Genomic DNA, 24,319 nt, shown 5'->3' on the forward strand with positions numbered 1-24,319 from the left:
TGTTCCTACATTAATGCATATAATATCTGTACTGATGCATTTGTGAGGATGTCCACTGGTTAGTGTCATTTCAGATGACAATACAAAGTTTTGAAAATGTAAATTCTAATTTAATTTAACCCTAGAATTATATATCACACACACAAAATTCTTATGGGGGATTTTTCTTGACTCTCTATTTTTGTGAGAATTGTTACAGTATTCCTCCCAAGAAGAGAAATATGAGAACACTCAAACAGCAATCCTGTCTGTGTTCTCAGAGATGTCAGCTTTCACTAATGTCACTTTTCTAAAAAGGTCACAATGCATTTGGATTCAGCTAAATTTCCAGCATCTTTGGCTGCTGCTGCTGCTGCTGACTGGACGCATGTTGAGCACTCACCCTCTCATTGGCAACGCAGATGATCCTGGCGTAGCAGCAGATCATCAGGAAGATGAGGCTGAACAGAGGCACATACCATCTGCAAAGCACAAACACAAGCAGGTAGTAAGAAAACTCCAAATGAGCAATGTTTTTAAAAAAATCATTCCTGTTGTTTTGTCTTCAATGAGTTTTTTTTGTCTTCAATGGGTTTTTTTCTTTGGTCTCCTTGAAGTCCTGTTTCAGGAGGAGGAACAGGAGGTTTGGAGTAGAAAATGTCAAATGAAGAAAAAACATGATTTAATTTAATTTCTAATCTACAAGTGCAGTGTCATATATCCTAATGGAGTTTATACTGTGATAAATTGTAATAGCATACTAGGTGTCCAATGTTTAGATATTAGAGTTGTCCACATTTGACCATAGAAATGCATCTAATAAGATTTCCTCTGAAGGATTGTAATCTGAGGCCATTGTTGTGTAGTTAGATATGATTTGGTGTAGACCTGGACAAAAGCTTGGTCTGATCTGATGTTTCACTCAAAGTCATTGTTATTCAGCCTTTAAATGATCTTGCTGCTCTGTTTTAAACATGAAACAATCCTCATTTTGTCCATGTCCTCTCTAAAAACTCTTTAAAGGAGTCAGATTGACCACTAGGACACTGAACTAAACTGCACATTTAAGTATATTTATGTATAGGTGAAATTGTTTAGCTGGTGGACACTGGGCAGCATTATTCTAAATAACTGGTGTATAGAGGACACAGTGTGTACATAAGCAGCACAGAGTGGAATAGGCCTGACTCAACACCTCCGGACCTTACTGCACATACTTTCAATGAGTAGAGAGAGCGAGGTAGACAAAGAATGAAAGATAATGCCACCAAAGTCACAACAACGGAAATGCATGGCATTCCTATGGGATGAAGGGTTGACAATTAAGGGAGACGCGGAGGAGAAAAATAATATGTCAGGTATTTCTGAGCAGATGAAAGAGAGCCAGACGAGCGAAGGAAATGGGGGTGATGGCTTTGTTGGAATGGCAGCCTTGTGTTATGCAACCTCTTGGGAGGTGATGTAAGCTCCGAGGAGTTTCAACCTCTCCCTGTAATCATGAAACAGGCCTTTGTCTCGCTTTGATAGACAGGTTCCTGGCCACTACGTCTCTGTTTAGCCTCAGTAACTCTGAGCTGTCGAGGCAGTGCTGTGTAACAGCCAAGTTCTCCTGAGCACCTGGCACAGGCAGGGAGGCACTGGCACCTATGTGTTAAACATATTGGATTGTGCAGAGGAAGAGCATCAACAGTAATTATAGGCCTAGTAATGATCCAGAGGAAAAAAAGTTCAACTGACTGAATCTGTCTCTGACCCATAAATACAGGGACACACATAGTTTCAAAGGAAAATGGATTGGGAATAAATGTCCAACACTGTGCCTGAAAAGTCCTTGGCATGTGTGCTAAAAACTGCAACTTAAGCAGCATCTAAAAGGCAAATATTAGGCGGCCGTGGCCTAATTTAACTTCGTCCAAACTTGTCTTCCAAGCCTGCAGGTCGAAAAACTCACTGAGCATTATCAAATTAAACTTTTTATTGACAGGGGAATCCGAGATGGTAGGCGTTTGTTTCACAGCAGGAAACAGGGAAAGAGAAAGGCTGCTTTACACATCATGTTCCTTCATATCTTGTAGGGAACATCAATATACAAAGAATACCCCCTTTGAACATGTGTGTGAGTGCATATGTATGTGCGCGTCCATGCAGGTTCAATAATGGCATGGGACAATGATAAAAGCATTTCAAGGGAGACCTGCACGAGCTTCACCTCGGTGTGATTTAATAACCTGTTCTCCGGAATAAACAGCGTCCAATTACACCAGCTCACGTCCCGTTAATGATGGAGAGACGAGGTGGGGGTGGGTGAGTTGGTGGAGAGGGGAAAGGAGGGGGTGGCCTTTTTAACGATAGTGTGGGGGGGCTGCGAGGAGGAGAGAATGACGGGCGGCAGCTACAAAGTGCTCTAATTAGCATGATAATGATCTGCCATTAGAGTCCGCTGTGCTCTACAGCTGAGCACTACCCGGAGAGAGAGCGAGAGCAAGAGGGAGACGGGAGGGAAAGAATGAGAGAGAGAGAATGAAATAGAGGCAGAGAGAGAGAAGATTCGGAGTGGGCAGAGGATGATAAAAGTGAAGACAAGAATAGAGGTGAGGATGGAAAGGTGGATGGATGACGGAAGATTGTGGGTCAGGACCAGAAAGATCCGATATAAGAAAGAAGCATCGGGTGATTAAAAGACAGGGAGAGGGATAAGGTCATAGTGAGAATGAAAGGAATAGCAGAAAGAGGCTGCAGACAATAGATCGACTAGGGAAGGATGGATAGAAAGACAGATAACCACAGAGGGGTTTTGAGAGGACAACAGTGAACAAGGGCGGAAGCTTGAAACTGACAGAAAGAAAGATCATCACAGACGTGCACAGATTCAATCTCAGCCTCAGTCTGGCCTTCTCTCCAGTGCAGCTCTGAAGTGAAGAATGAGCCGTGGATGAAAGAAGCCTTAATTGAAGTGCTCAGTAGGAGATGAGAGTACAGTAGGGACCCGTCTGTGCGGGTTAGTGCTCAACTGCAGCCGTCAACCTGACCAACAAGATCCTATTGCAGAGTGAAAGATCACGATCTACCTGTTCAACCACTTAGACAGGGACGGGACAACCCGACAGACAGAAAGGGAGGAGGAAACACAAAGACCGGGAAGAGTAGGGTGTGTAGGGTGTGTTTCACCAGATGCACTAATTTAAAGTTAAAAGGAAACAAAACTAAGAGTCTCCAGCCATACTAGCGGCTCTGTGAGGCTGTACTTTTGAGCTAAATGCTAATGGAAACATGCTCACAATGACAATGTTAACATAATGATGTTTAGCAGGTATAATGTTTTCAATGTTTATCATCTTAGTAGTGTGTTATCATGCTAACATTTGCTAATTATCACTAAACACAAATTACAGTACTGATTGGGATGTCATTAGTTTTGCAGGTATTTAGTCTTAAGAATTGGACAAATAAAATTTTTGACCTGATAATGGCGCTGGATGAAAACTTTGGGGTCACCAAAGTTATTACAATTCATCCTGTGGGGAACACAAATGTGTGACCCAAATTTCATGACAATCCATCCAATAGTTGTCAAGCCCTTTCAATCAAAATTAAAAAAAAAAAAAAAGGGTTGCAGTGCCAACCACGAACCATAATGTTCCCGGTTCGATTTCGCCGGTGTGCATGTAATTCCCCATCTATCGCTCTCTCCCCTCATTTCCTGTCATCTCTTTACTTTTAACTACCTTTACAAGGTAGTTCAAAGTGAAATCCCTAAAAAGATTGTTTAGAGACAAAAAACAAAGCCACAAAGGTCACCTGTGACCTTTTAAAGATACATCTTCTGGGAACCATGAATGTCTATGTAAAAATTTGTAGCAATCCATTTAGTAGATGTTGAGATATTTCACTAAATAAGTGAAAACTTTGAACTGCTGGTGGCTCTAAAGGAAAAAGTCAGTTTAATACCAAGTCATTGGGATTCATCCTCTAGGGATCATGAATGTCTGTACAGAATTTCATGACAATCCATCCAATCAATGTTGAGATATTTCCATCTGGACCAAAGTGGTGGACCAACTGACCAATAAGCTTTCATTTGTGAACGTCATTTTCTCAGTTTTTCTGTGGTATGTCTGACCGCGGCCCATGATACAAACCGATGGGGACCTCTAAGAGTGGTGACTCAGCTAAGCTTGAGTGCTTCCAATTGCTGACTCAACCCCTGAAATTCTGCACCTCTGTCACAAAACGCTGTCCTCTGCTTTTCATTCTACCTTCCTCTTTCATCCCCTTTCACACCCTCCGCCTCCTCCGAGCCTCCCCCGTCTCCTTTGTCCTGTCTGCGCGCTTCACTGAACTCTGATGAAGACACACTATGGGGCGTGGGCATAGACGAGGGCATTCTATTACTCTCACTCTCTTCTCCTTCCCGTCCCTCTATGCCACCCCTCTTTCCTTCTCCTGCTGAGTAATTCCCTGTCTCTCTAACTGTACCCCGTATGTCTCCCCTCCCACCTTTTCCACTTTTCACCTTTAATACTAAAACCTCTGCTCTCCTGTGCCTTTCCCAGCAAGCTGTCAGCAGGGTGTGTGTGTTTGAGCATATGTATTTTTTCCTTGATGGGTGCTGCCTTGGCCTCTAATCTCTCGTCTGGTTTGATGTAATTAGAGCTAATGAAGATTCCCTGATCCTCTGAGCGACTCGTCCCCCTGAGGCCACCACAGCGTGGAAAACTAGAAAGAGCCGGGGAGCAGAGGAGCACTGATAAAAGAGACACAGGCTCGTTTAGCACAGCTGATAGCTATGTGTTGTTCTGCATGCGTGTATGTGAGTATTTGTCTGTGTGAGTCTGTCTGTGTGTGTGCATGCTTATTTGTTTAGAAAGATTGATTCCCTGCTGATGCTGCGAGCAGCAACGTGATTACCTTGGCTCATAGCAAAGTGTTGTTGTGTGCGTGTGTGTGTGGTTAAGCGGCTGCGCCGGGGGATTGGCAGAGCCCTTGCAGACTTAGGGCCAGTTGCAGAAAGCAGTAGACAGGCATAATCCTTCATAGCCATCCTAAACACTTAAATACACAGTGTAGCAACTCCTCTAAATCTGACAAGGCAGAGGCAGACACAGGCACATCCACGTGTGCGCGCACACATGCACACACACACACACACACACACACACACACACACACCTTGGCCTTATACCAAGAAGGAAAAAACCCTGTAGGCTCCCCTGACATGCAACCCTTCACATTTCCCCGCAGAGACAGCCCTCCTCCCCACTCCTCCTCCCCATCTCCCCCCAGTGGGGGAAGCTTTGATGCCGGCGCTGAAAGGGTCTACTTACATCCCAAATCTCCAGGCTACGTGATCGTCTGTGATCCAGCTGGGGGAAGAGAGAGAGAGAGAGCGATGAGAGTGTTACAAAGGAAAGGGAGAGCGTGAGCGGAAGAGAGACTTGTGTGACTGCAGAGGGGAAAAGCTGTGCAGCTGTAGCTATTAATAAGTCGAGAGTGGAAAGAGAGAGTCGAGCCCGGAGATTAAGGCTCTGTCCCAATTCTCATTCCACCGCCTCCTCTCCTCGGCCTCTTCCCCTTTTCCTCACCCTTTTAACTACCCTCCAAACAAATAATGCCTTTCCTATACACCACAAAAACTGGAGAGTCTGAGGGGGCATTTTACTGTTTAAAGATGTGCTGATAATTGCCAATTTTGATCACATAAAATCTTATGAGGGAAGGAGCCTGTCTGGGGCTGGAATGAGGCCAGTGCTGTGGCCCTCCTTGAAAGGAAAAACATTTAACAGAAAATGCGCTGTTGCTGACTGAAAAAACATAAAAATTATCCAGTATCTGGATAGTTGGCTATACTCACCACCAGGCTCCTGCGGGGCCATAGTAACCCTTTAGCAGCGGCAAAGAGGCCATGACCAGAGGCACCCCCCATGCCATCAGATGGTACAACCTGATAAAAGGCAGACATTTATTTCATTATGAGCACCAAGACCAGGGAGCTTTGCCCCTGAGAAAAAACCCTATAACTAAATCAATTCTTTCTTCTTCAGTTCATCCCTTTGTTGGCACTCACATCAGGGTCATTTTTCAGGTGCAGACAAATGCTTATACAGCCAGACTGCCAATTACTCATGGTAATATAAACCATAATTACCCTCACTGTTGTGGAAAAGATGATTTGCAGAGGAGATGTCTGCATCAAAACCAAAAACAGGATGCGGATTCTCACTCAGCGGGTGCTAGTGACTACAAAATTTGAGGACAAAGCTGACTGTGAAAAATTTTTTTTGGAACTGTATTGCACAAATAGCCTATTTTTAAAGGAAAAAGGTTAAGAAAGCTGAAGTGGATCATACTGGCTATCACTAAAAAATTATTCTGAGAAGTTCAAAAAGTCTCAATCACTGAACATGGCTGTGTGTGTGTGTGTGTGTGTGTGTGTGTGTGTGTGTGTGTGTGTGTGTGTGTGCGTGTGTCAGACAGATGAGATGTGTGTTCCAGTGTCTTGGGCTTCGGTGTGGGTGTCGATACTTTATAGAGCGTACAGCGTCGCCCGGTCAATAGAGTGGAAGTCCTGCCTTTACTTGTTCCAAGTGTGGTCAATCGAGCGGTGGCTACACAGCTGACACACACTCAATCCCTCTAGAGTTGTGCGCCACACACACACACACACACACACACACTTTCTCACTCTTATTTCACTGGGGCACAGCGCGTCCGCCCTCTCTGCCCCCATCTGATGGACAGCAGTGTGCGAGTGTGTGGGAGGTGGTGGAGAAAGAGATGGCTGGTGGTTTATAGATATCAATACAACAGAATAGTGGGTGGGAAAGAGACATAGGAAATTAATAGATCCAGAGAGAGAAAGAGAGAAAGGGAAAACGTGAGAAAAAGGAAATGCTGGAAGTACTAAAAATGAGAAAGCAATCGAGAAACTGAGTGAGTAAATGAGAACGAGAGAGCAAGGGAGGGAGAGACACAGACAGAGAGAGAGAGAGAGAAAGAGAAAGTCTGTGTGGTGGTGGGAGGAGAGATACAAATGGTGAAATCAGTGCTGCCAGTCCGTGGTGTGACGTTTGGTGTGTGTGTGTGTGTTGGGGGGGGCTTGTCGGGAAATCAATGTTGAGAGCTCGCAGACCCACAGACACACACAAACAGACATGCTGCAGCACATACACCACACTCTCGCAGCGCTTAGAGAGGAAGATGACGAGGTCCGGAGCTTCGCGCAACATGGGCTTAATGAGGCACAGCAGGACAGCTATGCACTCTGCATTTCACACACCTGCACGTACACCCACACACGTGCACACACACTGCCTCATATAGAAATCTCTCTCGAGGCTCAATCTCATTTCTCACAGCCTCACACCACTTGCCTGACTCCGTCCTTCAAACACACATAAACATACATGCACACACACACAAACACGCTTCCCATCCTCTCTTGCATCCACTTCAATCACTCTTAGATCATCAGCCTCCGTTCTCCATCTCCTCTGGCGATTTGTTCATTTATAAACCATCAAACTGCGCAGTCACTGTGTGTGTGTGTGTGTGTGTGTGTGTGTGTGTGTGTGTGTGTGTGTGTGTGTGTGTGTTAGAGAGGGAGAGGGTGGGAGGTTGGGTTAGGGGGCTGAGGGGTAATTGTGCATGCATGCAAAGCCACATACCAGCCTGCCTAAACACATACAGCTTATCTATGCGCAGTCAATACACGACAACCCCCCTGACACGGTCTTCACTTTGCTCTAACCTATTAAGCGCGGGGTTGTTTTTTTCTTCGTGTGGTGTGACCAGATCCACGCAAAAGTACAGAAACATCCTCTTCCCACCTAGTCCCTCTGGACCCATGAGAGGTATGCAGCTGAGAAGGCTCCCATAGCAAGCCGATTTTGGCCCCCTAGCCTGCCCCCTTCCCTGCGCCCATAAAGCCTTCTCTTTCTGAGTTATACCACCATTATATCGTCTGGCTTATTGCTAATCAATGCAGAGAAACTCCCATGGGGGGGGGCAACTCCCTTTAACAGCCCAACCCCTCGTAAACAGAAGGGTAGGAGGGTTTAGACACCTAACCATACATTGTTTGCATACATTTTTTTTTTTTTAGAATATGTGTTTGTATCACAAAGCTCTGCGCTAGGCATGGAAAATGAGAAAATATTTCACACACACATGCAAATTCACACTTGCGCTGTGGAGAGTGCTCATGGGAGTTTGAGCGACAGAAACATAGAGCCACAAAGCGTGAAGACGGGTGCGCAGGCACACACACAAACACGCACAAACACACACACACTTAACGGCTGACACTCACTCCCTTTTCAATTAGAGTGTCGGCTGGCTGGAACATAGGAGGAGGAGGATTGGGGGGGGGCTGTCAATGCTCTGCGGGGAGACACATGCTCTGGCAGACCAAACACATGCACATACACACACACTTAAACACGGACACAGAGGGAAATGGCCACAACAAAACGAGACAAATATACATCCAAAGGAAGACACAGAGGTGGACACAGAGACAGAAATCGACCTGTTTGTGCACATGATGGAGGAACAGTTGAAATAATTAGTTGATTAATTGATTAGTAGAAAAAAACTATCAGCTAATATTTTGATAATCAATTAAACATTTAAGCAATTTTTAAAAACAAAACTGCCTATCATTCTCTGGTTCCAGCTTTTCCAATGTGAGGATTTACTACTTTTTTCAGTTTTAAAACATTGTAAATTTAATAACTTTGGGTTTTGGACTATGGGTTGGACAAAACAAGACATTTCAAATCGAAATATATAATTTATTATTATATAAAAATAATCAGTAAATCAAGCAATCGATAATGGAAATAATTGTTAGCTGCAGCTCTACGTCCTCTACTCACATCTCATATCTGTTGGTGCTTACTTCTCGAACCAGGTTGAGGTACAGGTTCAGTGTGATGAGGCAAACCCAGGCCAAGGCACTCCAGTCTGCAGACACACACACACACACACACACACACACACACACACACACACACACACACACACACACAGAAAAACAACAAGGTCAAATTTCAACACAGCTCCCCCGCCTCGCATGCACCTGCAATTGTGTGCCCAAACACACACATATGTATGACAGTGTGTGTGTGTGTGTTCCACGTTTTGATAAATGAAGGCCCATTCTGCGGTAATATGAAGGAAACCTGTGGCTTAGGGTGATGGATGAGAGGGGGGCGCTCAGAGAGAGATAATGATGAACTGTGGAAAAGCAGAGGGAGATAACGCAGGAGTGGGGGCGAGAGAAGAAGAAAGGAGGAGGAGAGCGGGCTGCGGGGGTGACGAATTTAGAGTGGACTAGAGCGAGTGTAAAGAAACTGAAAAGAAATGAACAAAGGGAAAGGAAGGTGAAGTCAGCAGAGGGTAAAAAAATGTATGTATTTTACCGAGACAAGGAAGAGAGCCTAGAAAGCTCACTTCCGTTTTTCTGCCCTCATATTCAGCCCTTTTCCTTTGTGTGTGTGTGTGTGTGTGTGTGTGTGTGTGTGTGTGTGTGTGTATTTCTGTTGACAGGACAGGCAGGCCTAGTCGTCACAATAATGGATTCTCTGAGCGACATACTCAGCTTACTCAGTTTCACACAACAAACCCCCCACACATGTACACACAAATATACAAAACACACACTCCTTTTACACTCAAGGAACCTTTAGGATTAGTGTGCAGTGACTATGAAAGAAGGAGGCTGGCTGTCTATGTCATTATCACAACAAATCACTGTCATTGTGATGGCAAAAGCGTCTTGCATAACCAGACAGCAGGCGAAGCTTTGCTTTAACTTGACAACACACGGCTCAGCTTCACCACCTGTCCTGACGCTGTCCCTGCTACCATCGTCCTCCATTTCAAACACATTTCATAACATTTTATTGGTCAGAGTTAAAAGCAGAGCTGTGCTATGCAGCTCCCACTAGACTTGATGCTTCGCAACAGAACAAAGTGCCCGTTCACCCGGTGTTTATGTACAGCCGTTTGTCCTCAGCGTGAGGATCCTCATGATAAACTGAGGTGACAGGCACCAACCCTACAGCACTAATTCACCACCCATTACCCTGTATCTGTCTGAGTGTGTGTGCTTGTGTGCCTGCCTGCGAGACCAATAAAACAAGCCTGGTGTCGTATTAGCAGCAAGTCCTAAATAAGAATCCTTATGCTAATCATGGCTAAAGGAGCTGTAACTGCAACAAATGCCAGCAATGCAAATAAAACCAAGATTTTTAATGTAAAAACAGTCCTGCCTCATCAGTCCGAATCAGAAAGAAATCTTCCCACTATCTGTAGATGTGTGTGATTAACCCAAATGAAATGCTGGAGCCCTGTACTGTCATTGGAGGAAAATCATCTCCTCATACAGGGAACAGTGTTAAAACACTGAGGCATCTGGTTTGAGGGCGGTATACTGAATGGCTGCAATGGACCAATAACTACACAGCATGGTGCTTGACTCCCAAGTATTACACCATCGTCACGGGTGAGGTATTTTTGGTATGGGTGTGTGAATACTCCTAAATGATGTGCAAGTTTAACCGATGCATTACCACCCTTGACAAGTGGTGTATATCCAAACAGCAAATAAATATCCTTTTCCCTTTTCTTGAGAACTTCGGGATAGGATGCACAGGCTGAGGTGACGAAATTAATGCAATAAAAGACAGGAGGATAGGCTTTTTACGCACATAAAAATGATAGCAATACCATAAGGGAAAATAGTCATAAACTCACTGTTAAATGCAACAGAAATCATATAACCGTAGATATACATGTAATATACAGTAAGATATGATGAGAAAAATTGGATAAAGCTTTAAAAAAGCTGGACTCATCACTGATGTTTGAACTTTTTCATAAGCATTTCTGAGTACTGAACTCCAGTGATTTGGGGAAACCAATGTGTACTTTTAGTTTTTTTTAATATACATCTGCAGGGTTTGGTAGTATTTTTGACCAATGGCAGTGACTTAACAATTAGTTATTTAAAAACATCCATTTATCACTTTCAAAAGCTCACTTTCTAGCCCGGATCTCCTCCAGAAACAACTCCCCACGTTGCATTTCAAATAAGCTCTCGGTGAAAGATGGGGCTATAAGCTGGAGCAATCAGTGTCAAGGCACATTTTGTTCTCAAGCCAAAAACAGACAACAAAGTAATATTATTTCCCACTGTGATATATGAGCTCTTCAACACATGTCTTCGTTGAATCTTTGCTCTTTCTTTGCTGGCTTACTCAACTCTATTGTTAAAAGTGTGCCTGTAAGTAATTAATTAGGTTTTGTCTCACCAAAGTACGTTAGCCACCAGGCCTGGAAGTCACAAAGCGGCCCCTCTGGATGTGAATCACCCTGGGGATGGAAGGAAGAACAGCACAGGGAAACATTTTCACAAACCACCCAAAAAAGTCACTATGTGTGTATTTAGTGACACAGACAAGAGTAACTCACCATGACATATGCTACGCTGTCGAAGAAGGCAGCTACAGTCAGGCTGAGAATCATCTTCTGTACAGTGAACATGAGAGGAAGACATGAAGAGGGATTCTCTAACAAAACATCCCTAGTAATTATCCCAGTGAATTTATATTCATTTAGAGAGAAGGGCAAATTATAGATCAAATGATCCCTGATGTGGCTGACAGTTTGGCATATGACATCCCTGCTGTCAACGCTGTGAAAATATCACAGAGCAGAGAGTCTTCTTAATGCCTTCTATACAAATTGAAGTCATTATATTTTATATGGAAAAAAAAAAAATCAATAACCTGTGTGCTACAGAATTTTGAGAGGGTAGTTGTGATGCACAACAATTTTCGGTCTTAACCTGATTTTGCCTATAGGTGGTTACAAACTGTGGCTGTGGTAGGTACATAAAGAGACAGATGTATACACACAAACACACACATAAAGGGCTGTCCCTTTATCAATTTATGTCCAGCAATGACCCTGCCAAGGCTACAGAAAAGGAGGAGGGGGAGGAGGAGGAAGAGAAGGAGATAGACTAAGAGAGCAGGACCAGGGCCAGAGAGCACTAAAGACTATTGACTGATGGATAACCTTTGTAGGAGGTTGGAGGTAAGGACAGGGTTTATTTGGTGTGAGAGGAGCAGAGGAGGAAGAGGAGGAGGAGGAAGAGGAGGAGGAAGTGAGGCCACCCTGTGTGACCTCGTCCAGAGGTAAAAAGATCCATCAGATCCTACCACACTTTAAGTCATTTATTTCATATTAGGAGGATAACGGGAGCGCTGCTAAACCTGATAGACCTGCTGGACTAGCTTTAAAAACACCACCAAGCTGCACACTCAAGCACACACCATAAACAAACACCAATGTACTTTAGAAATTTGAAATCCTTTTGGGTCAAAGAAAACATACTTATGCCGAAGAAAAAGAACATCTAACTAATATTATTCAGTGCATAGTCAGACCTAAAGTATAATGCAGACCTCATTTGGAGAGAGGAAAAAGCACAGTCATTATCACAGAACGACCATGAGTCAATTAACTTCACAACTGATTAGTCTGTGCATTTTAATTGGGTTCAATTATGCCAAGATTTGCCTTGGCTAATTGAACATATTTCCGGTGGCAATAAAGCAAACAGAAATGGTAAAAAAAAAACATACTGTACATTGTGGTGCAAATGTACCTGAGCCAAAGAGTGATACCTGCGAAGCAGCCAGATCACAAGCAGCATGAAAACACTGTGAAGAGAGAAGAATGATACCAGTGAGATGTTTCTTGCTAACTGCAAGGGCAACAGATTGAGCCGGACAGGCCAATTGCTGTTCTAACGATGATTTACTGTCTTACTGCACATAAATACATCATAACAACTCCAACACTTATTCCTGCAGGCTCTCTTGGTAACCTTTACTCTAACTGCTGATATTCTTTAGCTTATGGTAAGATCATGGATCATTAGAGCAATGCATGTTTAGACTGAAACTAATGAATCCTGCATATTTGTCAGAAAATCTGCCAAAGACCTGCTCTACAACATTTGAAGGAGTGAAGTCCCCAGCCAAAAAGCAACCACCACAGCCAAAATGTTGTTCATCACTGTTGATGCAGTTCATCAAATGACCACTAGATGCCACCTCCAAAATCACAGCTGATTATTGAAAAAAATGGGAAAACTTATTTGAAATTATAAATATGCTGTTATTTTTTTTCCAGAAGACATTAAGGTCCCAACATACTCATTTCCTTTGTTCTAAGGTTTGTTTTTAAAAAATATTGTTAAATTAAACTGATATGTCGTTCTATAGTCTATAGCCCTGGGCCTGGGTTTGAGAAACTTTGAGATAAATCATTTCATTTCATTAGAAAACAACACTTTAAATGCAAATCTTAAGCACTAATGCTGCAATTAAGTCTACAGTACCACTTTTTATGAGCAGTATAGATTTAATTTCTATTGACTTGAATTTCTGACATACAGGGTGTGGCTAATACACCAACACTGCAAACCACAGCCTCTAAAATTAACACAAAGTTGAATCAACACATCTTAGAAACAGTCTCAACAAAAGCTTTACAGAGATAGCATTTATTACAGGGTTACTGTGAAGGGTCACATTAGTTTGCACAGGTTAAAGGGGCCCTGTGGAGTTTTCTTGTAAACAGACAAAAATTAAGTTCACATTCAGTTACTCAGCAAAACATATTGTGTGTATCCTTGATGTCTAAAAATGTGTCAAGTGCATTTCCTACCTCATAAAACATTTGCAAAGCCAATTTTTTAAGTATTTTAAATCCAGCATTGTTTACATCCATGTTTACTAGCTTGCAGTCTTCCTCTTCCCTGTCTTTGCTGGCACATTGCAGCATATCTTGACGTGTTACCACCACCTGTAGATCAGTGGAATAGTGTGAAACCATTGGAAGGACTGTGCATCACGCCGCCCGCGTACATGTGCGTCCTTGTGCACATGCACGAAATAAACAAAAACATTGAAAAACAGCTCCATGGCTCTACTAGAGGTCTAAAACTCCACAGGGAACCTTTAATTATAAAGTTAACTCATCCACCACCCACCCCAACATCTATTACAATTTTGATTTGGAAAAAGACCTCTTTACAGATGTTACATGTGACTCATGATGACACACTTTTGTAACAGTAATACTCAGATATCATATCCAATTATAGATAGATCTTAGCCAATTATATATCAGTGTACCTCTATTGCTATGAACAGTTAAACTATTTGGTGTGAAACAAAAGTCAAGGGTTTAAGACAAAGTATCATTTGAGAAAGAAATTTGAGGAAATATTTACCATCCTACTAGGGAGAAGGTTCCTGTGGCTCGTTTTACTGTTAAAATCACCACCTGTAATTCACAAACAATGCATTACTATATGGCTCATATCCATAAATAATAAAAACAACATATCAAAGTGTATAGTTGGCATATGCATTACTTACGCTATGTGATGTTTTTGTTTTAAGTAAAGCACGTGCACATTTATTAAGAAGTGCTATACAAATACTGTACTGCCATCATTATAATTATAAGCTTAGAAATGGATTGACAAGACTTCCATTCATTCATGCGTGTCTTTTGTGTGTTTGTGTACGCGTGTGCAAGCAAGTATAATAAAATGGAATCTGCATATACTACAGGTAACCCGAGCATCACAAATGTAAACATTTGCAATGTACTGACACCCAAAACATCTAAGGTGTTTATGAAGATCACCTCCACATGTATTTGACCGGTTTTAACATGCTACAAAACACAGAGGGCTGTTGTTTTTGCAGTAATGTAAGATTTCTGGATACATTTTACATTGCACAGACAGAATTTTTTTTATTTACTTAGAGAAATAGACTACAGACAATTTTTCTCTGAGGCCTTTTACCAGTTTATTACTGTTTTAATTACATTTGAATGATGGCTCCCAACATGGAACTGCAGGAGTGTTAAAAAGGCTCAGACTCTGCACTTTGTTACAAATTGTTTCATAAATAGTGCATGAGTCATCTTGCTTTTTGCAAAGTTTATTATGCTATTGTTGGAAAGAATTTTTCTCCTCATGATATCACACAAAAGTCACACAAAAATCTGCGTCATGGTTATCATGGGCAAAGACATTATCATGAGTTACCCTGATTTTTATCCCTACTAAATACCAAAAAATGAAGAGCAATAAACTTGAAGTCAGAAACTTGACAGCCTTATCATATTAACAAAGTTCCAACTGTTCACTTTGAATGAGTAAAGTAATTAGGGTTGCAACTAATGATTATTTACTATCAATAAATCTGCCAATTATTTTCTTGATTAATCACCTGGTCCATAAAATATCAGAAAATAGTAAAAACAAATGACCAACACTCCAAAACCTAAATATATTCAGTTTATTATCAGACAAGACAAAGCAGCAAATGATTAGGTGATTATCAAAATATTGCAGATAATTTTTCTGTTGATTGACTAATCAATTAATAATCGACTATCTGCTATAACACAATCCATTAAGGCTCATTCATTAAATTGCACTGAGCAGAATTGAAAATCCCAAGATAAAATCCCAAATAGTGCAAGTAGGCCTAGTTAACCTCTAAACTGGCCTATATAGTATTAATCATGGACAGTCCAGATTTATGAATGTGATATACTTTCCTATCGGAGCAAAGAACGCACTGAATCATTACTTAAATCTGTGACAATCTGTTGTTAAACTGACAACGAAGAGGGGATGTTGCAGACATGTTGGCAGCATGCAGGATTTGGATGCATTCACTTTCAGAGATTGAAAAACTGATTACAAGAACACATGAATAGTGAACAAGATGGGAGAGTACGGGGAATGGATGAATGTATGAATACTTTAAATTAGAATTTGAAGTGTGATACCAAACTCAAACTGGTATAGCTGGCCTGGGTCAACGTGATCCATCTGTATCTGGGTTAGTCAGACAGTGTAAGGGACATGGTGATCGATTGCTTGCAATTGTGAGTGATTGCTTGTCGGTAAAGGAGAAATTTGGGCTCTAGGCAAGACAGCATTGCTGCAGCATTCTTCCCCTGATATAGTTAGGCTATGAGAGCGGATGATAACCTGGAGCCTAATGATGCTGGCTGGAAAAGTTACACCTACTCACATTAACACATTCACTGCACCAGAGACAGCACTGATTCTTTAACTAATCTGCCCGTATGTCAGCTTTGATCCAAGCCAGGTATTTCTTAACAAGGTTATTCTGAAGATAAGGGGACTATTGAAAGGTTTATCATCATCTCTTACACAAATCCTCAGGGTTTGGACTCAACACCACAACCATCTGTAAATTCAATGCAATCTAATTTGAAGCTAGGTTTGTGAAGCTCATGATGCGCAATTTTTGTGCTCGAGACTTTGTCAGAGAGGTGTTGATTTTAAACCCTGGGTAGCTTTCAGTAAATGGCTTTTGTATTGGATTGCACTATAGTGTAAAGTGCTCCTGCCGGTGTGAAGAGAATAACAAGAACAACTTACAGTAAAATGCAATTCAATACAACAACATTACAAACAATTACATTATATTTATTAGGCTGATGCTTTTGTCCAAAGTAACTTACAATAAGTGCATTCAAACTTCATTGGAACAAGAGCTGGATGTCATCAAAAACTGTAAGTTAATCCCTACCAAACAAAGAGCGTGTTCAGTGCTACAGTACAGTTTTGTCTGAAAAGGATGGTTTTCAGTCTAAGGCAAAAGATGGGTGGTGAATCTGCTGTCCGTTCATTCTGCCACTGTGGGGCCAGGACAGGGAAGAGCCATGACTAAAAGAAGAGACCACAATACTGACAGAGCGGCCAGTTGTCCAGAGGCAGTGGAGCCCAGTGGTTGCACCGGGGTGCAGAGTTTCACAGTGGCTGACAGGTATAAAGCATTGACTGTATATACAGTCTTTGGTATAAAGGAGCAGTTCCCTCAGTCCCACATGAGCGAGGATGTGAGCTGCAACAGGGAGCAAATGTAGTGAACTGACAAGTGGAGTGGTGTGGGCAAAGTTAGGGAGGAAGCAGTAGTCTTTACTAGCTGCAGAGGTCTGGTGGTGGACAGAGGGGCTTCAGCACAGAAGGAGTTGCAGTAGTCCAGGCAGGAGGTGACAAGCACCTGAAGGAGCACCTGAGCCATCTCTCTGGTGAGGGAGGGGCAAATCCTCCTGATATTATACAGGAGGAATCTACAGGAACAGGCTACTGCTGCTCAAACCATGGTTATATATTTAAAACCTCTCTGACACAGTCTCAACAATATCTAAACACCATAAGCTTCACAAAGTTAGTATTAATTGCCAGGTCACTGAATTGGACAGCCTTAGTGTTGTATGGTGGTGGAAGACAGATAATTTTCTTTAGTAAATGTAGCAATACCACACTATAATACAAATCCTGCATTCAAAATGGTACTTACATAACACTATAGAAGTATTATCAGCATAATATACTTAAAGTACCAAAAGTAAAAGTAGTCATTTTACAGAATGGTCATTACATTACTGGATCATTATTGTTGATGCAGTAACATGTTTGAAATACTTTAATGATGTACAAGGAAAGGACATATTAACTGTTTTATATACTGTTGGGTAGCTTCATCTATAACAAGGCATTGTATTTTATAAAATGATCACGGATTTATTTAATAAAATCTTAATCTGCAAAGTAACTAGTAACTATGCAGCTGTTCAATAAATGTAGTGGAGTAAAAAGTACAGAACAGAAATATGTTGGAGTAAAGGTATAAAATTAAATTAAATTGAAATACTCAAGTACAAGCACCTTAAAATTGCACTTAAGTAAAGAAATTGAGTAAATGTTCTTAGTTATTTTCTACCTTCTTCTGTTACTGTGTTTCTGCTGATATGTACTTGCAAAAGGTTAACTTATTTCAAGATAAGAAACTTTGCTTATCTTTATTCATATTATCCATAACAAACAGACTGTTTCTGCATGCTTGCATGTCTGAGGCTTAAATCTAAAATAACGTTGGTTAACATTAACGAACGAAAACATTGTTTCATTAAGTATGAGTGACAATGGCTAAAAGACACGAAGCTGGTAATGCTTAGGTCAGTTAGCTTTAGTTAGCCTGTCAGACACAACTGAGTAATGTTAGCTCTCCATTAGCAAGTGAACCAGTAAAGCTTTTTTTGTGGGCTGTTTTAATTAGGTGCAATATAACGTTAATGTTCAACAGGCCAATTAATGCAGCTAGCATCTTAGCTAGATGACTGGCAGCTCAGTTGTACCGTTACAGTTTAGCATTGGGAACCATGCAGGTGCCAGGCCTCCATTCATCAACTTATCATTCGATAAATCAATAAACAATCAGGTCAAGTAAATAATTAGGCTACATTATAAGTAAGCTAACAGTGAAACGTTATGTAGCTAACTAGCTAATTAGCTGAAACGCTCAAACTGAGTTTACAGTTATGTTAGCTACTTACGCATCGATAGTCTTCTGAATGTGTATTAAAAAATACGCAGCGTGAATCGTTACTCATTGACTTTGGATTTTGACTGTCCATGTTGAGTCAGAATGACAATTTTTGAGATAATTTCGCTTCAATTTATTTTTGTTTTGCTGTAGCTCTTCTTATTTCCTGTTTCTACCGTGCGCACAAAGGGACAAAAAGAACCACTGACCCTCAGTCAAGTGCCATCGAAGGGCCAGAAGTGTTTTAGGTGGTTCTCAAAAACATCAGTCAGTGGTGTATTGTAACTAAATACATTTACTTAAGTACTGTGCTTTTTTTTGTGATACTATTTCTATGTTCTAGTACTTTATAGTTATACTCCACTACATTGCAGAGTGGGATATTTTTACTCCAATACATCTATCTGACATTTAAAGTTACTAGTTACTTTGCAGATTAAATGTTTACATACAAAAGCCTATAAAATAGGATGCATTGTTGCAGCTTAAACTACCCAACAGTATATAAGATGGTTGAATGTATCTCAACGTCTACCAGCTATAACAGAAAATGCTTCTCACATGTCAATGCATCACTTATTCTTTTATTGCTGATACCTTTAGTACATATTGTTTTCTGATCATAATTACCTACTTTTACCTTGGCATGCACAACCTTTACTTGTAATAGAGTATTTTATACTGTGGTTTTGCTATTTATATTTAAGTAAAGCCTCTGAATTTTCTTCCACCACCGATATCAGCTAATTTTCCTGTGAAACGCTGGTCAAAAACTGCAAAAATCCCTGTGTTCACAACAAAATTAGGGGCTCATTATTAAAAACATTAACTCTAACTATCATGATAGCCTCAGGAAGACGTTCTGTGTCCTCCTTGGCAGCAGTGTTTTGAGATTGACACTACATATGGGACAGTAAAACAACTAGTGATAGCCTCTGGCATCCACTTTAAGGTTAATGATAAGGTTATCTTGGTGGATGTTTTTAGAAACCAGCTACATCAATTACAGTCAAATGCAGCAAGGCATGTTACCTTTGTCCTTAATGTGGACAACAGCGGCTGCACTGTCTGTAAACAGTCTGAATCTGAGAAAAGAAAGAATTTTCTGTGTCTCTTTGAAGATGTTTGGGGAGTATTTCTCCCTTTGTACGACTTTATCTGGATTTCCAGATGAGTTTGTAAGTTTTATGTTTCTCTGAAAAGAGACAGACAGGACAATATTTTAAATTAGTTACGTAATTTTGTTAAGTCACTGGTGATTTTACGTATTGACTGCAAAGTGCCAAAATTGTTCACAGAATGTTTCCAATATTTTCAACATACAGCAATTATTTGAAGAAATCTTACATGATAGAAAATATAAAGTTGTGCTCCAAATATTGGTATTTTGGAGTATAGCTGTATAATATTAGGCTACATCTATTATCAACTATTCGCTATAGCGTTATAAGTTCACTATGGCATGTACATTGAGATCTCTTAAACTTTTAATTATGACTTTCTATTTCCTCTGCTATTGTCAAATTAACATGATCAACAATGGATTTGTGTGTGTGTGTAAGATAGAGAGAGTGAGAGAGAGAGAGAGAGAGAGAGAGAGAGAGAGTGAGAGAGAGAGAGAGAATGAGTGGAAAGTGGGTGTGTTGCACCCTTTTGACCTATTGTGACACTGAAAATCCAGCGGCACCCATTTCCCTCAAACAATGAAGGAAAGCTGATATTTCTTTTTCCCTACTGGCAAGGTATTACATAAAACAATACTTGCATGCATGCACACAAACATGCATATATCTTTCTTCTAAATATATTTAAATGTAAAAATAAAAAGCAAACTTACTACTGATTCCAGTGCATACTTGTCATGTGTATCCCCAGACTGCAACATAATATATTTACTGTGTGAAGCTGATTAAAATCAAACAATACATTCACATTGTTACTGTTTCATTCTACGATACAGCTACTGCGCTGTTATCTGGGAAATATTCACTTGACACAATCAGAGAGACATGAAAGCAAAAAATGGCCTTATATATGTTACATCATTGAACAAACCACCCCCATTCATCAGGCTGTTTAGTTTCAGAGTTCAGGCAGTTCAAGGTGTTGTCACTTGTTTACCTGGCAACATTCCTCAACCTGCAGGTAATTCTGAATCCACCAGCCGCATTTAACATTCCTGGTGGCCAGAGGTGTTTCTAATAAATCTGATTTATGTTTCCCCTTATGAAGTTCCCCACTAGTACTAGTGTCATAAGCTGTCGTTCTCATTCAAACTCAAATTATAATGGAAATCATTGTAAAAATAATTCTCACTGTCAGATAAAACCTGTTTTCTAAGCTGAAGGGATCGAACTGAAGACACTCCCAAGAAGAGATGCAGAAAACAGTGTTTCTGTCCTGGTGCTTTGTCTAACATTTTGCCAGTTTATACTGTCTACCCTGGTCCTTTTTGCAGCAATGAAAGTAAAACGAAATGACAACTGATTTCCAACTGTATTTTTTATAGTTAGAATATCAAATACTTGAGCATGAAGAAAAATAAAGATACTCAGAAGTTTTTTCTACCACACAAGATGTAAAAAAACATGTGTTTTGACCTGTAATATGTCAGGTATTCCCTGTACTAAAACTGCACTATGGAGAATAGGGATAAGCAGAAACCTATGAATTAGACACATTTTGGTCGTCCGAATAGGCCAAATTCAGTTTTGTGCCGTCTGTTCTGTAATGTAAAGCTTAATTTTTTTACCATAACTGCATTCATGAAAAAAATAATACATAACAAATGACGTACATTTGTATAAAAGTTTTATTTTAGAAACAAATATCAGTACAAAAATGGCGCAGAAGGTGCATACAAAGGCATTTGCTTATTTCGACAGATGGACATCTCCAATAATACCATAATAGCAAATAAATGACAATAACAACAAAGCATCCCATGGAAGCCCTCATTATTCTCTATGCAGATGCTATCAATTGATTCTGGTTCATTGACCATGTAGGACATTAGGAGATCACAGGCATCTGCCTCCTTCCATTCAAGCACAATTTAAAGATACATACACATCAGATTTGGAGGAGCAGTGGTCACACACAGACAGATACATCTGAACACACTGACATCATCAGCATCACAGAGAGGAAGCTAAATCTTTTGTCAGTATACCCCTCAAGAGGGGCGGTTCAAACGACAGGTCCTGTAGTTCATACCGTCCACTTCTTCTCCAACTTTGAAATAACATTTGGCTCTCAAACATACAGAATGAGGTAATAAATTATACATTAAATAAAGGTTTAAATATGTGTCATTTGTGTATCACAGGAGCTGAATGCATGACGTGTACAGCACTATGGAGTACCGAACATAGGAGTTTGGTGTGAAGTACACAAATGCTATATTCAGGATCAACACATCTACAGTTAATACCACAGAGTAGACCAACACCATGTAGGTGTATTGAGAGAAATAAGCTGCCTTTTTTTCTCTACCATTCAAATGTGTGTCCATACATTTCATCAGTAGCAACAGCAGCAGCAAAAAAAGGCCCATTGAGAGAAGTCAGTTCAGCCAGTTAAATAAAAAAAAATCTGGGCTTTCAGTTTCAGCGAGCTTACTGGCCCCATCCTCCGATACCAATCTCCTTTTTGTAGCGCTTGGTGAGAGAGTTAGCCTGAAGTGTGAGCTTGGACAGCACCCCTTGCAGGCCGGTCAGGTGGTACTGGAACTGCTTCTCCAGATCCTCGTCCTCTTCGTCGTCCTCTTCGGATGATGAAGATGATGATGACAATGATGATGCGGAGGAAGAGGTGGACGCGGACGAGTTCATGCGGGTGAACTTCATCCTCTCCTTGCGCCTCTCATCGGCCGCAGCGCACCTGACCCCCCACTCGATGTCCATGCGGATGGACTTGAGCAGCTGGTAGTAGCTGTACATGTCCCCCTCGTCCTCGTCCGATTTCAGGGAGCTCATCTCCCTGTCCTCCTCCAGCGGGACGTCCCGCAGCAGGCTGGGCACCATGACGGTCTGGTCCATGTTGTTGACGGCGCCGATGAAGCGGTTCATGGCGTTGAAGAGGGAGTTTTTCTGGTTGGGGGTTTCTGTGAGCTGCATCATCATCATCTTGGCGAGAGTTGCTTTCTTCTGGAACAGAAATGAAAGCGAAGATCCAGGTTTCTTGTCTTGTTTTTTCTCTTCTGTGAGTGCCCTGCTTTAATTCCGGGTTGATCGGCTTGGGCTTAAAGAAGCGTCTGCTTGTCTGTGATGCTGCAACGGGGAGTGGCTGTCCTGTAAATCAGGCGAGCTGTGCTGGTGGCTGAGTTTCCCCCTTGATGAGTGCTTTAGCCCTTCTCGTAGTTTCTAGTGTGTGGGAGCACGGGTGCGCATTTATATCCAGATGCAGAGATGGTTTCGTGCTTTAAAGGCGGTCCCACAACCGGTTTGTCTAGTTCTTCCGCTGCAGTTGTAACCGGACCCAAATAACCTGAAATAGCACACAGAAGAGCAGAGATGTTTGGCACAATTTCTAGAAGAGGAGTGGCTTCAAATTAGAGTATATCCAACTCCACAGAATGCAGATATCCCTGCAGATCTACAGAAAAAAAGCTGAATACGCCCAATGCTTCACCACGTGTATTTACGCACAACAGCTGTCATTTCACAGCTCAACACTGTCTCATCCCAAACTTACCTCACCGTGCAATGTGCTGTCCTGTGTTTCTGTAGCCTACTATGGTTTGTCTTCCGGTAAAACACTGGCTGACATCATATCGCCACATCCCACATTCTGTTCCGATGAGCCAGGCAGAAGCAGGGTGAGGCCTGACCGAGCGGACCGGTGTTATAAATATTCATTTACCAAGCCATCAGCCCACTGCTCGGGCTTCCATTGCAGCCAATCAGATGGCCGTATGCGTTTCCTCGGAGGCGGGACAAGCCGATGTTGGACCAATGACGAGGCAACGTTTGACTCGCTCCCATACCGAAAAGAAGAGGCAACACGCGGTCGGGCACTCAGGCTTTTGAACAAGTAATTTATTTGATTCATAGACTGACTTTAAGTGTGTCACCTCAGCGATGGAAGAAGTATTCTGATTCTGAAGTAAAAGTACCAATACATTAATGTAAAAATACTCCAAGTAGCCTTAAAAGTCCTGCATTAAAAATCCTAGTTAGTACAGAAGCATTATCAGCAAAATATACTCAAAGAATCAAAAGTAAGAGTACTAGTTCTGCAGACAAAAGAGCCCTTGATATATATATAATTATATATGACATTATTGGATTGTTCACGCATCAGTTTTTAAGCAGCATTTTACTGGTGTAGCTGGTTCAGGTGGAGTTTTGGCCACAGGTAAGCAGCTTAGTCTAGTGGTTCCCAATCTAGGGGTCGGGCCCCCTCCAAAAGGTCACAAGACAAACCTGAGGGGTCATGAGATGATTAACGGGGTAGGAAAGAAGAAAAAAAACACATTTCTGCTATTAATTTTTTTTTATTTTTCTCTAATCTTTACTTTTTTGTGACATATAGGAGAGTTAGACCTCTTAATGGCTCAGGTTTTATCTGGCGGAACCTGAAGTTGCTTGAATATGGATCTGGGAGGATTCTGTGTTTGTTTACCTATCTTTGTTCAGCTTTGTTGTCCTTGTTTTTAGCCGCATGTCTGTTTCTATCCTTCCTGTAAACTGTTTTTGGAACTGTGTGTAACAGTGAGAGCAAGTTCAAACCGGAGTCAAATTCCTTGTATGTGAACACATACGTGATTGTTTACAGTTTATCTATAATATTGTCATCCTGATTTTCCATATTGGAATTTTTGGTGAGGTTTCTTCTATTTTTTCCCTGTTAAAAGTTTTTTGGGGGAAAGT

The 24,319-nt window shown here is 41.3% G+C and overlaps 2 protein-coding genes across 9 annotated transcripts in view; both read right to left on the reverse strand.

Annotated features, from left to right (window-relative positions):
- si:dkey-100n23.5 (cyclic AMP receptor-like protein A) overlaps window positions 1-18,648 on the reverse strand; it is a 45,679-nt gene extending 27,031 nt beyond the window's left edge. For 4 of the 7 annotated variants that reach the window (XM_044217175.1, XM_044217170.1, XM_044217171.1 and 1 more), the window contains exons 1-10: window positions 18,457-18,594; window positions 14,291-14,343; window positions 13,723-13,860; window positions 12,675-12,710; window positions 11,455-11,511; window positions 11,295-11,355; window positions 8,856-8,943; window positions 5,831-5,920; window positions 5,304-5,342; window positions 383-461 (exon numbers count right to left, since the gene is read on the reverse strand). In XM_044217175.1, coding sequence (XP_044073110.1) covers window positions 383-461; window positions 5,304-5,342; window positions 5,831-5,920; window positions 8,856-8,943; window positions 11,295-11,355; window positions 11,455-11,511; window positions 12,675-12,710; window positions 13,723-13,860; window positions 14,291-14,343; window positions 18,457-18,460 — 645 coding nt within the window. In that variant the 5' untranslated portion in view covers window positions 18,461-18,594. Of the gene's footprint in view, window positions 1-382; window positions 462-5,303; window positions 5,343-5,830; window positions 5,921-8,855; window positions 8,944-11,294; window positions 11,356-11,454; window positions 11,512-12,655; window positions 12,711-13,722; window positions 13,861-14,290; window positions 14,344-18,456 lie in introns of those variants that run through there. The other 3 variants (XM_044217172.1, XM_044217174.1, XM_044217173.1) reach the window with 3 other exon arrangements.
- A 2,592-nt stretch (window positions 18,649-21,240) lies between these two features.
- mid1ip1a (MID1 interacting protein 1a) lies at window positions 21,241-23,285 on the reverse strand. Of its 2 annotated transcripts, none has more exons than XM_044217604.1 (2): window positions 23,147-23,285; window positions 21,241-22,934 (listed from the first exon to the last, which is right to left on the reverse strand). In XM_044217604.1, the coding sequence occupies exon 2, from the start codon at window positions 22,571-22,573 to the stop codon at window positions 22,064-22,066; it is 510 nt and encodes a 169-aa protein (XP_044073539.1). In that variant the 5' UTR covers window positions 22,574-22,934; window positions 23,147-23,285; the 3' UTR covers window positions 21,241-22,063. The 2 variants fall into 2 exon arrangements, with proteins under 2 accessions (XP_044073539.1, XP_044073537.1); XM_044217602.1 differs by having other exon boundaries at window positions 23,142-23,281.
- Between the last annotated feature and the right edge of the window lie 1,034 nt (window positions 23,286-24,319).

The sequence above is a fragment of the Siniperca chuatsi genome, linkage group LG12 (assembly GCF_020085105.1).
Source record: "Siniperca chuatsi isolate FFG_IHB_CAS linkage group LG12, ASM2008510v1, whole genome shotgun sequence".
In the NCBI taxonomy this organism is placed as follows: Eukaryota; Metazoa; Chordata; class Actinopteri; order Centrarchiformes; family Sinipercidae; genus Siniperca; species Siniperca chuatsi.